Source organism: Zingiber officinale, chromosome 1B (genome assembly GCF_018446385.1).
Source record: "Zingiber officinale cultivar Zhangliang chromosome 1B, Zo_v1.1, whole genome shotgun sequence".
Lineage (NCBI taxonomy): Eukaryota > Viridiplantae > Streptophyta > Magnoliopsida > Zingiberales > Zingiberaceae > Zingiber > Zingiber officinale.
The window spans coordinates 124,971,298-124,986,157 of record NC_055986.1 but is presented as its reverse complement, the minus strand read 5'-3'; the positions used below and the strand labels follow the sequence as shown (position 1 = coordinate 124,986,157).

Here is a 14,860-nt window from a genome sequence, read left to right as displayed (position 1 = left end):
GAGAGACGAGCCGGCGTCTATAAACTCCCGAGCGGAAGATCGTCGAGCTCCGACGTTAAAAATCGAGAGACGAGCCGGCGTCTATAAACTCCCGAGCGGAAGACCGTCGAGCTCCGACGTTAAAAATCAAGAGACGAGTCGGCGTCTATAAACTTCCGAGCGGGAGACCGTCGAGCACCGACCTTAAAAATCAAGAGACGAGCCGGCGTCTATAAACTCCCGAGCGGAAGACCGTCGAGCTCCGACGTTAAAAATCAAGAGACGAATCGGCGTCTATAAACCCACCGATCGGAAGGTAGTCTAGTTCCGACGGTAAAATTTGATGGGTGACCGGAGCCTATAAGGCCGCCAGACGAATGGTTTCCTGCGTAAACCTCGGTCGGGCCCGCCGTAACATTGTATGGCCGAGCGGCTCCTTTATAAAATGTACTTGGGGCACAAAAAACTTAAGACCAAGGCAAAAATCAAAAATTGGGCGCTAGAAGAACGAGCAAATAACAAAAGGAGACAATTCATTCACGCCGGCCGGCGGATAGACAAAATTTATAGTGTTTGCCCCGAACAGCATGCATGCAGAAAATTACAAAATAACCTCACAGACACTCATTCTTAGTCATCAAAATTAAAAAGATGGTCGGGGATGGAGCCCATCATGGTCGCCAGGTCTTCGGCAGGGACGGACAGATCGGCAGGAACATGGCCCTTGTTTTCATGTATTCCACCGCCACTTTGATTGCCTCCTCAAAAGTTAAGGAGAGCTTGTCACTAAATTTCTCACCAAACTCGTCCGAGCGGACGAAGGCTTTGCGCACCCCCGCCGATCGACCGGGCTCTCCATCTTGATACTCCTTGAGAGTAGCCTTGGAAGCGTCCAGAGCAGCTTGAAGATTTTGCAGGGCCCCTTCTGCTTTTGTCTGATCGGCGGAGCGACCCTCCCGTTCGGCAGTCAGTGAAGCGTCCAGCTTTGTCACCCGCTGCTCCAGCCCCCGATTTTCTACCTTCATCAGGCTTCCGAGCGGTCGCGGTCTTAATTTCTTTGTCCCGCTGCTTGACTAAGGCTTCGAGGCGGGCAACCTCGCTTGTCAAGCCGGAAGTCTTACCCCGCTCGGCTTCTAGCAATCTCTTGGCCTTCTCCAGGGCGGCCGTCGATTGTCTGCGGTCCCCCGCAGCTTTGAGTTTTTTCAACTCGTCCTCCAGCTCAGCTAATCGATTGCTGATGGCAATCTGCTCCACCCAGTTCTATGAACGGATATGAACAACTTAGAAATTCGATCCACAATAACCAACAAAGCGAGAGAACATACCCCGGTCGCCTGTTGTAAATTGATGTCGCCGAGCTGCCCAGGAGTTAGCGTGGCAATTCTGAGAAGAGCATCCTCCCAAGCCTTGGCGAGAGGACCCGTGAGTGTGATTTGCTGCTCGGGAACCACCGGCCGATCAGCAAACGCCATGTATTCTTCTGAAGGGAGACGCAGGACGGTTTTTATCAACTTTGGGCCGATCGGATCGCCCAAAGAAGCGGCGGCCTTACCGGACGGCCCACCGGTAGAGGAAGAAGGACGTTCGCCCAACCGCTTAAGACGCCGTAGTGTTCGGGGAGGACTGGAGGGCGGCACCTCAGAGGTAGCCCTTGGAGAGCCGCGCGGCGTCGGGGTACTCTCTATAGAAACTGTCCCGGATAACATTGGAGCTTCATCTCCCCGCTCGGACTGTGGCTCATCAGATGGAGTTGGTGTAGATGCTGACTCTGGCCGTCTGCGCTTCCGAGTGGCCAGGGGAACGTCGTCGGCCGAACGACCCTCTACCTCGACTTGAGTAGAGGGTTCTATGTCGCCCGCGACCTCGTCGCGAGAGGCAGGAGCGTCTAAGGCTTCGGGGACATCTTGAGTCCCCTCACCTTCTTCGCCGGCCGGATCAACTGAAGCCAGGCCACGCTCGGCGACCTCCTTATTCTTGGCCGCCTCGATCTCAGCGGCTCTCAGTTTCAGCCGCTCGGTAGCCTTGGCTCGCCACATGACTTCAGCTGCAGAAGCAAAGAATAAATCAGTTAGAACAAAAGAAATGGGAAGATAAGAGAACTTACTCATGCTGCAGGGCAGATCGGCTGGGATGGAAGACAGGCCGAATAGATACAATACTCTCGGAAGGAGCAACTTGTCGATGTGATACCACTGGCCGACCAGCCGGCCGACTGCATGAAGGTAGGCCGGATCGCCCCTGAACTTGCCGAGCTCCGGTTGCGCTGGCATCGCCGTCTGCCATTTGATACGGAAGGCAGGTGGCTCGGGGAAACGTACGTAGAAAAAGTGCTCCTTCCAATGTTTGTTGGAGCTCGGCATGTTATCAAAAACGACGAAACCTATCCTTGATTGAAAAACGAAGGTACCCCACTCGGCTTGCTTTGGGTAGTAGAAGTAGTGGAAATTTTTGGGGTCTAGGGGAATGCCGTTCAGTTTAAAGAGAATTATCACCCCGTTCAGCAACCTTATAGAATTCGGAACTAGCTGGCCGAGCGGGATGCGGAAGTAATTGCAGACTTGCACGAAAAACTTATGGGGTGGAAAGCATAGCTCGGCCAAAAATTGGTCTTGGAAGAAGAGAACGGTGCCGGGCGGCGGTTCATGAGGTCGATCGGCCGGTGTGGCTAATACTATGTGGTGGTCGGAAGGGATGTCGTAAGTCCGAGCGAGACGCAACGCGTCCTCCTCGTCAAAACGGCTCTCCATGGTCGTGTACCATAGACCAGGAGCGCCGCCGGTTGACTGCGAGGTGCTAGTCATGGTCGAAAGACAAGAATGCGGAACCAAAAGGGAAGGTTCGAGCAAGGAATGAAGGGAAACCGACTGAATGAAACGATTAACAGAAAGAAGAAAACATAGGGAGCGAGGAAAAGGGTCTTACGAGCAAAAGGGGATGGTCGACTGGGCCTGGGGGTTGCTGAAGAGTGGAGGGGCAAGGTCGCCGGAGAAGAAAAAGAGCAGAGGGGCGCTGGAGGAGGATGAAGCAACAATGCGGCGAAAAAGGAGTCGCGGGCTTTATATCGCCGCCCGAGAGCAGCCTCCACCGTCCGATCCAGGTCATGAAGAACGAGGTCATCATCCAGCCGTTCATTTCAAACGGCGGCCGTCCCATCAGAAGTGACGCCACCGCCATACACTGACAAAAGCACGATCGCCACGTGTCAGCAAGATACGGGTTACATTTAATGAGCGCCCTGTATCGCACGCAACGCACGTGGTTGGCAGTAGAGAAGAGGATTCGGCATGAATTCCAAGGCAATACAAGGCACGGGCAAGATACCGCCGAACGGATGAGCATCCCTGATCCTGGCTGAGCGGACTAATGTATCAGTCGTTACTCAGTCAGATCGGCAGTCCAGTCAGTCAGACTTCGCCTCATTCGACTAGACTTGAGGGGAATGCAAGTGATCCGGCGGTTAGAACACGGGACCCTATAGCGAGGGGTCAACGCCACGTGGAAATCAAAGGGCCAGGTGGTCCATCGGAGAAGGGTGAGCCGACCGGACTCATGAGAAAAGGGCAGACCAACCGGCCGACCGGAGAAGGATGAGTCGGCCTCCCGACCGGTCGACCGATGAACATCCGATAATAAAAAGACGCCCTGACAGGGATCGGGGTTCCGACGCTCGATTGAACAGTAACGAAGGGCCGAGCGGACGTCATGATCGTCCGAAGGCAATGTAACATACTGCTAGTAGTCCCTACATAACATCTTACCGAAGATCTCCCCAGCATGCCGATGGAGAGAGAAGGCCGGACGTGAAGTAAGTGCCGTCCGGTCAGGCGTAAGAAGAATGTCAGCCGGACGGACGCCCCGTCCCACCGGCCGGACGGACGCCCCGGCCTGTGGTCGGTAGAGGAGGACCAGAACATCTTATGACAGCTGTCAAGTCCTATGGCTAGGCCATACTCCAAGTCTGACAACGAGGTGTTCTGTTGTCCGATCGAAGACGTGCTTGGACTGTAGCAGTATGGCGTCAGGTAAGCTTTCTGACAGACACATACCGAGGTATGGGCTGCGGACACGTATGCGTCTCGGTGGACGTGCAGGAGCTCTTTCACCGCTCTATATAAAGAGCCTTATACTTCGCCGGAGGGACGCGGAGGACACCTTTGGAGCCACTTTTTTCACTACTTGCTTGCCTGACTTGAGCGTCGGAGGGTCTCCGCCGGGAACCCCTTCCCGGCCCGACTTCTGTGCAGGTTCGTCGGAGGTTCGTGCAACCAATCGAAGATCCACGTCAGCAGGCGGAGAGCGTCACGTGGCCAGCGTCCGTTGATTCAGCATTCGGACAGGATCAGGTCCTCTACGACTCTGTGCCCTAGTACGGTTGTCGATTCTTCCTTCGTGGTGATCTTGGTGGTGATCTTGAAGGTAGGTAATCTTCCTAAGCTGTGATTTGGGAATCTAATCGTTGAGTGGTATTGATCTAGGTGATTGTTTAAGGAAACAGTGCTGCAGTTGGTTCCGGTCATCATTATCGTGGACAGAGGATAGCTTCCTTCGCCAGATCCTGGATCACCACCGATAATTGGAGAGGAAGAGCAGGCATCCCCATTTGAGGGCGACTCACAACTCCGGCCACAATTTCCAGCTACCCTTTTTCCGGCAGCAGCATCCCTGGGCAAGATACTTGAATTAGGTTGATTTAGGTTTTTAGTAGTTGGATGACACATGAATTGCCACTAGAATTGATTTAAGTATAGAATTAAATCTAAAATGGAATAACTAGGGTTAAGGAAACTAACCCTAGTTGACCGTTGAGTTATGGTTAATTTGGGTTAAATGTTGGATCTAATCTAAGTTCGGGTTAGATCCGATTTATGATGTTAACAAGAGGGATTAGCTAATCAAATTAGTTATTTCTTTAGGAATAAGAATTTGATTTAGCTATTTGATATTTGTGGGAGTAGCTAAATTAAATGTGTTGTTACAGGACATTGATTCGGGACGAGCACTTCGACATCTCGATTGTTTAGCTCGATCTACATTGGAGGCGAATACCTTGACTTATCTCTTTTGATATGTCATGTTGATATGCGTAGTAGGTTATAGCCTTTAGTAATAATTATGTTTATCATTGCTTAGGTATGTCACTACATGATACCTGTTGCATGCTTTCATCTGTTCTACATTTATGATTTATTATTGCCATGATTATTTATGCTCATTGAGATAGTGACATACCATGCCTTGTGATACACCGGACACATTTACCATATCTGACCCGTGTACTTAGATCATATTATTGGATCTATTTGTATTTTTGGTACATATATTATATGGAGGTGTCAGGATTTTCATGCTTAGTGTCATGCACCATGTTGCATGATTGCATGCTGAGCGATTGATAGCTCCATTATTGTTGAGCACATCGGCAGTTACATGGATCTGCACACACAACTACTCATGGGTTAGTGGTATATCAGGCAGGGTGTGAGGGTGTGTGGCAGTTTGCTCTGTCCGCTGGTCCACTCATGGGTAGCGTGACGTAGCATAGTAGCACGTTAGGGATCCCTCCTCTGGACTGTCTCTCTCTCAGGGAGATGAGAGCATTGCGCTCCCCCACTTATGATTTGGGATAGGAGGAAAGGTGTACTCCGACAGCATCCTGTCCACTCGGTCACTCATTAGCAGCAGTGACGGCAGAGTGTACAGTTGTCATAGCCCTACTACCCACTCGGTCTCACCGTGTGTGAGATGACTGACTGACATCAGGGGTGACCGTGTCATTTGCATTATATGCATGATTGCATTTATTGCTTGTGTTTGTTGTATTTTATTTGTTGCATATTGGATGGATGCATATGTTTGACATGCATATAGGGACATGTTATTTTCGGTCTGACGACGTATCTTGATAGGAGGTTCTGGTGAGTACAGCTTCTCCTTTTATTTCAGTTATGCATTATCCATTACTCCAAGAGATTGTACACATATTTATTACTACTAGTTATTTCGTATTATGCATGTCAGCCCAATACCCGCTCAGGATTTGACCCACCCCGTTGATATTACCATTTCAGGTTGATGCTGTTAGGAGACTCCAGTCGCTAGTCCCCCACCACTTTGTGTCACGATGATTTTTGGTTTACAGACTTGGGTTCCTTGTTTGTAGGATTGTACTCGAGGATTTTATCTACTTATGGTCTACTGCATTTTTTTCCGCTGCGTTGTTTTCTCTGTTGTGTTTTGCGTTTTCCATCGTTGTAGTGGAGTAGGTGGTTTTCAAATATAAACTGTGTGGTTGTGTCAGTTAGAGGCTGAAATATATAAACTGCGTGGTTGTTTAGTTATGTTTATTGTTATTGTTCCGCCCGTGTTGGTCGAGATATATGTGGCCCTAGGGGCTTGTAGTAGTAGTTTCATATTGTCAACTGTACAGGAGAGATGCTGCCGAAATTTCTTCTGGCAGGGACTGCCTGGGGCGTGACAACTAAAATCTGATGGCATATTTGGAGAATCGACCAATATTGTACATGATAACAAATTAATAGGTAATTGCTGAAAAAAGGCTAAAATCTCAACTAGATAAACCAAAATTGGAACTGAAAGTCGGTTAAACTCTCAACAAGATTAAACCCATAGATTAAATAGTAAATAGAATTTGCGACAGCTTAAAGCAGAGTCTAAAATTCTCTCATTCTTCGATTGTTTGTACAATAATGCAAACTGTTTGGACTATAGATCCAACATCCAAGTCAATGATGCATGAAAATGGAAACTAGCTTACCAAGTAAGCAAATCAACTGGCCTAAAACTATACTAAAGTAGATCACTAATGGAATGGCAATCAAGTACAATTTTTCAGCTTACACAGATACCTTTGAGAGCAAGAATCCTGCTGTTGGGATTCATCAGAGCAGAGTCTGCAGTGATCGGCCTCCTCAAAGGCTGCATCGGCATGTTCATGTCAACAATTACAACACTATTCTGCGGAGAGGTCTCCCTTACGCATATGTACTTATCCGATTCCATTGTGACATGCGTGAACGTGATGAATTGAGGATTGATCCCGATGCTCGGAAGCTGAAGATCACAGAAAGAATCATAATATCAAGAAAGGCACGTCGTCATACGCATTGGAAATGAATAACACCAAATTTTTATAGCAATTTCAGAAGATCAACGTATAGCCCAACAGATCCAAAACAAATCTGAGCTATCCTCCCCGAATTCAACTAAGACGCCATTTTAGGAACCAAAATCCAATACAGGAATGAGTGAACGAAAACGACGAAGAAGAAAACAGAAGACTCACCGTCAAGACCTCCTGCATCACGATGGGTGCGTTGGCTGCGGCCATAGCAGCTGGATCTGGGATCCGCTAGACTCCGGCGGGCCGGGAAGGGAGAGAATGGATCTAAAAGCTAGTGCTTAGATCTGGTCGAGTCGAACCCTACAAGCGAAAAAGAGACGAAGCGAGAAACGAAGACGAAGAAACACGACACCAACAGTGGGGAAAAGATCTCAGGCCGATATTATATAAACCGGAAACATTTCAGACCGACATATAGGTGCAAATCGGGAACGGTGTGACGGTGTCAATTTGCACATCTGCCCTGAAAACTTTTAGAAATGCGCATCGGAGCCATGTGATTTTCTTGGACATGGTGCCCGAACAAGCTGGTTTATACGTCAGACACAAGGCAGGTGGACATTTACGCAACACTTCACTAGCTCATCTACACTTAACGTGTCATCCGTAAGTTTACTGAAAAAATGGCGGTGTCTATCTTATCTGTTTTTGAGCAGTTCGGATCCTCTGGACCAGGGAACCCTGGACCACAAACTCCGGTTAAAAAGCTATCACGTGCAATGCGCGTGCACGTGGAAACAACACTCCCGCAGAAACGCGCCCATTTGCTTGCAGCCCTAACTTCTCGCGATTCTTCCACCTCCGCGCTCCGCCGGCGACCAGATCCGTCGCAGACCCTGGCCCCTCCCCGACGCCCACCTCTAGCGTCGGCGACGAAGTGACAGCCCCCTGCGGCCTTTTGGTTCCGCGACTCACGCAGAAACCAACCGGGATCCTCCGGCGGCGACGACACAAGCTCTTCCGAGGCACAACCCTGCCCGCGACCGGCGACGCCCCAAGCTCTTCCGCCGTTAGGGCTGATTTCCCATTTGCTGGTGTGAACAAGTTCGGCCTCCAACAAACGTGAGTAATTCTGGTCTCTGAAAGTTGACTTTAAAGAGACCAACTAGTCTATTGGTTCATAGGATTCATTGGAATTAGTTCCAATCAAATGTAAGACCTTCAATGCCATCTTATGTTACAGAAAATTGATGCTCTTCTATTATTATCTTCACCTTTCCATGTAATCTTGAGGTTAGTTCTTATGTAACATTCGTTTGAATGTTTTGTTTCTGATTTACTTATACTCTCTATTATCTTCACCTTTCCATGTAATCTTGAGGTTAGTTCCATTCGTTTGATGCTCTTCTGTTTTTGTCTCTATCAGTTTTGTACTTTGGTTGCTGCAAGGTCATAGTAACAAGTAGTTTCATCTCCTTTTTCAAATTCAGGAATGATAAATGGCGTGCAAGTAAATTAGCAGTATCACCAATTCTTATAATTAGCCTTGACCAATCCCTTGTTTTGCAAAAGTAATTGAATAGAAACCATTAAATTTTGTTGGAACTTTGAAGTTATAAATAAGCTTATTTCTTTAATGTTCATGTTGAAGTTATAAGAACAGATTTGAAATTCTGATCTTGGTTATGTGAATGATCAGTAGCAAATTAAGGATTGGAATTTATTAACAGGATCAAAGAAATTATCATGGAGGGTGAATCTACAAGTTGTCGTCGTTTGAATTTTGTTTCAAACGAGGATATGTGTGAAGTTGACTTTGATGATATTAATGAAGGTAATAGAAATCATATTGAGAATGTATTGAGCTTCAGTATATCAAATTTTCCTTTTACCCATCTTGCTTTGTTTGTTTGCTTGTATAGGCTTGAACATTGAAACCGATTTGGATATACCACAACTAGGATTGGAATTTGAAGCAGAAGAAGATGCATATCAATTTTATTTGGCATATTCTAAAAAGGTTGGATTTGGTGTAAGGAGAGGTAGAATCCACAAGGATGAATCGGGTAAATTACTTGATAGGGTCTTTTATTGTTGTGCCCAAGGTAAAAGAGGAAAAGACAAACGAGATCTTTATGTCAAAGCAAGTCGTGATGAAACAAGGTTTGGTTGTGAGGCTAAAATGAAGATTTGTAATCGGAAAAAAAGCAAGTTTACTGTGGTACAGTTTGTTAAAGAGCATAATCATTATCTCTCAAGTCCAAATAAAACGCACCTCTACAGAAGTCATAGGAATATATCTTCTTCTGCAGCGATACAGATTGAGATGGCAAGTGATGTGGGAATCCCCCCAAAATCATCTCATGATCTTATGGTGAGGCAAGTAGGTGGGAGGGAGAATTTAGGATTTATTCCTCAAGATTATAAAAACTACTTGCGATCCAAAAGAACAATAAATATGAGAGTTGGGGATACCGGGGGTGTATTGGAATATCTGCAAAAATGCAATTCGAGGATCCTAATTTTTTATGCTATCCAAGTTGATGAAGATGATTTGATTACTAATATTTTTGGTCCGATGCTAAGATGAGAGCTGATTATGCAAATTTTGGAGATGTTGTTTGCTTTGACACAACCTACAGAAAGAACAATGAAGGTCGGCCAATTGCATTGTTTGTAGGCGTTAATCATCATAAACAATCCATACTATTTGGTGCCGCTTTATTATATGATGAAACCAGTTTGACTTTTGAGTGGTTATTTGATACATTAACTAGAGCTATGGGTGAGAAAAAGCCAACTACTATTCTTACAGATCAAGATGCAGCAATGGCTAAGGCGTTATCTTCCAGATGGCCTGAAACACATCATCGTTTGTGCATTTGGCATATTTATCAAAATGCTGCCATACATTTGAATGGAGTTTTTTCTATGTTTAGAGATTTTGCTAAAGATTTTGCCTCATGTATATATGATTTTGATGAAGAGGAAGATTTTATTTCAGCATGGAACATGATGTTAGCCAAGTATGCACTTGAAGACAATGATTGGTTGAGGCGCATGTACAACATCAAGGAAAAATGGGCTTTAGTATATGGACGAAAAATGTTTTGTGCAGATATGACTACAACCCAAAGAAGTGAGAGCATGAATAGTATTGTGAAAAAATATGTCACTTATAAACACAAGTTTTTAGACTTTTTCAGCCACTTCCAAAGGCTTCTTGATGATCGTCGATATGAGGAATTAAAAGCTGATTTCAAATCAAATACAACTGTTCCCTATTTAATGTTTCCAATTGAGATTTTAAAGCATGCTAGTGAAATTTATACTCCTGAGGTATACAAGTGTTTTCAACAGGAGTGGTGCTTATCTCATGATTCTAATCTTGAAATTTGTGAGGATGTTGATACATTTGCAAAATATAAAGTTACTCCTCACAAAAAGAAAAACCATCATATAGTTACACTTGATAAGAAGTGTGAAAAGATTGAGTGTAGCTGTAGAAAATTTGAATTTGCTGGGATTTTGTGTTCTCATATTCTGAAAATATTTACGTGGAATAATATCATGAAGATCCCAAGTGATTATGTATTGAAAAGGTGGACAAGAAAAGCAAAAATTGGATATTTTGGAGTAAATGATTCAATGGCCAACAATGCTAGTTTGGATCCAAAAGTACTTCAAAACATGCGTTACAAAGAGTTGTGTGGGTTGAATGTTCAATTGGTTACCAAGGCAGCAGAAAGGGATGATACCTACATGTTTGTTAAAGATGCTATGTTGAGCTTGTGTAAGATAGTGGATGATAAATTACAAGTTAATGAATCAAATGTCCAACAATTAAATGTGAGCCAAGCATCCAGGGAATTTGATTATGGTGAAGGGAACTCTACTGGAGTAAAAGGGATTAAAATGAAGAAAAAAACGATGTCAGGTAAGAGGTTGAAAGGTGGGTTAGAGAAGCTTTCAAGGAAAAGAAAAGCAACGAGGAAAACAAACCAAGCTTCAACAATTGTAATAGTTTCTATTCTTTAACTTCGCAAATTTTGTTTATTTGGTATTATTTGTTGTAACTAAAATCATTCTATTTTTTTATAACACAGGGTGTAGATCACAGTATTTGCAGTATGATCAGCGTACAATGTGACCGGATCATTCACCAAGTTGGTATTTGTTTTACTTATGTTAATCTAAGATAGTTTATGTTATAACTATCTAAGAATGTATTTTATTTTTTTGTTTTAGCCTATAAATTATGTGCCAACAATTGGTAGCTCTGTTGGTAGTTTCAATATGACTGAGACTCAATTTCCACCATTATTGGCATCACAACTTTCTCAGGTATATATACATCTTAGTTATCACAAGTTTCTTTAAGTCTGAATGAAATGTATAATATCTGTCTAAATCTTGTTGTTTCAATCTGTATGAACTTTCTGAGCAAATTTGACCTACATTGTTGTTTCGGCTTCCTAATAGTTTACAGTTGTTTACTGTTATAGGTGCAATCCCCATTTGTGCAATTTGCTAGACCACCTCGTGCGGATTCCTCTCCTTAGACAGTAACGATCTCGTATGTGCCTATGTCTATTTATATGTGCACCTGAAATACTAGTTAATTTATTGATATGATTTCCTTTCTTGACAGGTTCCAAATACTTTAGGTTCCAACTAATCTATTGTTTAGTTGCTTTGTGAACAGGGAGTTTGGTTCATTAAGAAATTTTAGAAATAAATCTCTGTTTGAACTGAGAACATCCAGCTTTGTGAACAGGCAAGTACTATTTTTATCTCGTTCTGATTACCTTCACAGCTTCCCCTCTTTTGAGTTGATTTATGCCAAACTTCATTTGCACCATCTTGTTCTTTTCGATGATCAGCTTGATGAGACTGAGAAGGAACAAGTTATTGGGACTTATTTTGGCTATCTTCTGGGCATGGCTGAGGTTTTAGTTCATCATCAAGACCCATCAATCGAGCAACAACACTGAGTGGTTTCTTCTTAGACTTTATGTCTGTTGACATCTCTTGAGCTATCAGCATCTTCACTGGTCTTCCAGACATCTTGCTTGAAAAATTCTGGTCAATGTTTTTAGTATTTGTCCTCTTATTGACAATGGAGATGTTTTTATTATTTGTTTGAACACAAGGTCAATGTTACATGATGTTAAAGATGTTATATTAGCTTGGCCTGAAGTTCAACCCAGCTGATGTTAAAGATGTTAAAGATGCACATTATTGATTCTATGTTATGTTATATAATTTGGACCATCGCAGAACTAATGGACTTCTTGATGCAGCATGTTTTTGCCCCTATTGTCTTGTCTTCAGATTAAGCTACTTCCTCCTCTCTTAATTTTCTTTTTGCATGGTTAAGCTACTGATCATGTTTTTTAGAAGAAGAGAAGAATGGAGTATTCATTTGTCTTCTTTTAATAGTATTTTTGAGGACGTCAATTGAGTTTTCGTAACCTTTCTTATCTTCCCTTCCTTAAAGTCTCCTGAGGACCTTTGATCATGTTGTGGATCGGTCAGCAGACCGATCCATAGCCCTCTGGACCGATCAGGATATGTCCTGATCGGTCTGGGAGACTTCTGATCGGTCTGTGGATCGATCAGGGATCGGTCCACAGACCGATCCCCTATTGTTATCTGAATCCCATCTGATCGGTCTACAGACCGATCAGATAACTCACAGAACACTACTGTTTGGTTACTGATCGGTCACTAGACCGATCAGCTAACCACAGTATTACTGGATCGGTCTGCAGACCGATCCAATACCCACAGTATCACTGGATCGGTCTGCAGACCGATCCAATACCAACGGCCCTCTCCGATCAGCTAAGTCTGTGTTTTATGTTTTCTACTATCAACTTCAGAATTTTTTTGGTTAGAAGTTACAGCAAATTGAATAACATGAGGGTTATTTTCTCATGAGTTCTTGTGAGAAACTTGAGTCCTGTACCACCCAGAAACCAAGAAAATTTGAAGCCAAAGCAATTGCTTCAGCAGGGAAGAAGTCGACAGTTTATCCATCTAGCACTGAGCAAATAGCACTGGAGCAAATAAGATGAGCAGGAGTTCTAGTTTGAAGGCTGGCTCATCGGAAGAACTATTCGAGTTGATCTCTTTTCTGTACAATTCCCATGGAGATCAAATAACCAGGAATAGTAAAGGTAGACAAAGTCCCTTGAGGAGGCTACTAGATCCGATAACGAAACCAAAGTCCCTTGAAGAGCTTGCCGTACGACAGTTTTGATTCTGTAAGAGAGTTTGTTCAACTTGATGCTTCCAAGTCTGTTGACCCTTGAGCTGTGATTGAGCAAACAACCATTGCAACACAAGCTTATATCAAACAAAACCGTTGGCACCAAGCATCACACGGACATCAAAAGCAACCATTGCAACACAAGCGAACCAATCAACCCTTGATGAACATTACAGAGATGAGAATAAAATACCGAAAGAACAACAATACAGAATAAATCATTATAAAATTTCCAAACCATTATATAACAAGTTCCACAACATCCATCTTAACAAAAGAACTAATTATCCTATGACATTACAATACCAACATTAGTCAACACTAATTAACCACCTGAACTAATAAATCAATTAGCCTTCAGCTGGTTCTTACAAACAGTTAATCTGTCATATTACAATAACAACATTACTCAACACTAATTAACAAGACCGAACCAACAAAGTAATAAGGTAAACGGCCAAAAGAGTCAGATTCACTATAACTAATATCCAAACCACTGATGGTACATTTGAATTTCCTAGATTATGCTCACGAGAAGCAATGGGTTCACTACCTAACCTTGACTCAATTTTTCCTAACCTTCCACGGCATATTTCACTGTTGTCTTCATCAGAAAAAGTATCGGTTACCACCCACTTTTGCCAGCCATGCTGCCCACATCGATAATACCTTCTTCCGGGATTTTTGCTCGATCTAGAAACACAAACCACTGTTCTTTGTCCGCAATCCCTGCATGGTACATATTCAAATTTTGTATTGTCGATGGAGTTGTAACTTGATGATGCCATGAAATACCAACCTATTAAGCAAACAAGAATTACTTAAGTTCAAATATTTTTTAATGTTCATAGATTGTATGCTAAATAAATTTTAAAAAATAAATAAGCTCAAAGTTATAATTCAAAGTTGTAAACAATGAGTTACTTGATGTTGAGTACAAATTGGAACTTGATGTTGAATTTGAATTCAGTGCTGCAATCTGAATACAAATTATTTCCAATCATCAGAGTTACTTGATGTTGATGTTCTTATAACTTCAATATCAACATTAAAGGTGAAACCTATATTATGCATAAGCAATTAACAGTTAAACTCAAATCAACAGTATAACTTCAAAGTATTAGAATATGTTACAACAAACAGTTAAACAGTTACTCTTGCGTAGCATTCAATCCTACTTTCATGTGCATGCAACAAACACACAAACACAGAATATACACAGATACATATATATCAGGCTAATCACTGTTACAACCACATTCCAATATCATATGACAATCCATAATATATAATAGCACAATATAAAGATGTAAAATGTTTCAAACAATGTCAGTTATATTTTGTTTTTGTAAAGAGTAATTTGTACATGTCTTGTATCATGTAGGGAATTAATCAACAACATTCAACTAAAATTGGCATATGCAGAACTCAAACAATTAAATAGTTAGGAATTCAAGCAAAGACAATAAAATAGAAAACAAGCTTTCGTTGGCACAAACTGTCAGAACGTTGTAAAATCCATAGTT

The 14,860-nt window shown here is 43.1% G+C and overlaps 1 protein-coding gene and 1 long non-coding RNA gene across 3 annotated transcripts in view; one reads left to right on the top strand and one right to left on the bottom strand.

Annotated features, from left to right (window-relative positions):
* The window catches only part of LOC121977096 (clathrin heavy chain 1-like), a 49,438-nt gene that overhangs the window by 15,840 nt on the left and 18,738 nt on the right, over window positions 1-14,860 (bottom strand). The window contains exons 1-2 of one of the 2 annotated variants that reach the window (XM_042529614.1): window positions 7,283-7,482; window positions 6,846-7,050 (exon numbers count right to left, since the gene is read on the bottom strand). The exons of the other annotated variant lie outside the window; for it this stretch is intronic. Coding sequence (XP_042385548.1) covers window positions 6,846-7,050; window positions 7,283-7,327 — 250 coding nt within the window. The 5' untranslated portion in view covers window positions 7,328-7,482. Of the gene's footprint in view, window positions 1-6,845; window positions 7,051-7,282; window positions 7,483-14,860 lie in introns of those variants that run through there. 2 annotated transcript variants of the gene reach the window in all.
* Window positions 11,196-11,833, top strand: LOC121977109. The gene is made up of 3 exons (XR_006110732.1): window positions 11,196-11,226; window positions 11,309-11,404; window positions 11,566-11,833. It is a non-coding gene; the product is annotated as an uncharacterized LOC121977109 (long non-coding RNA).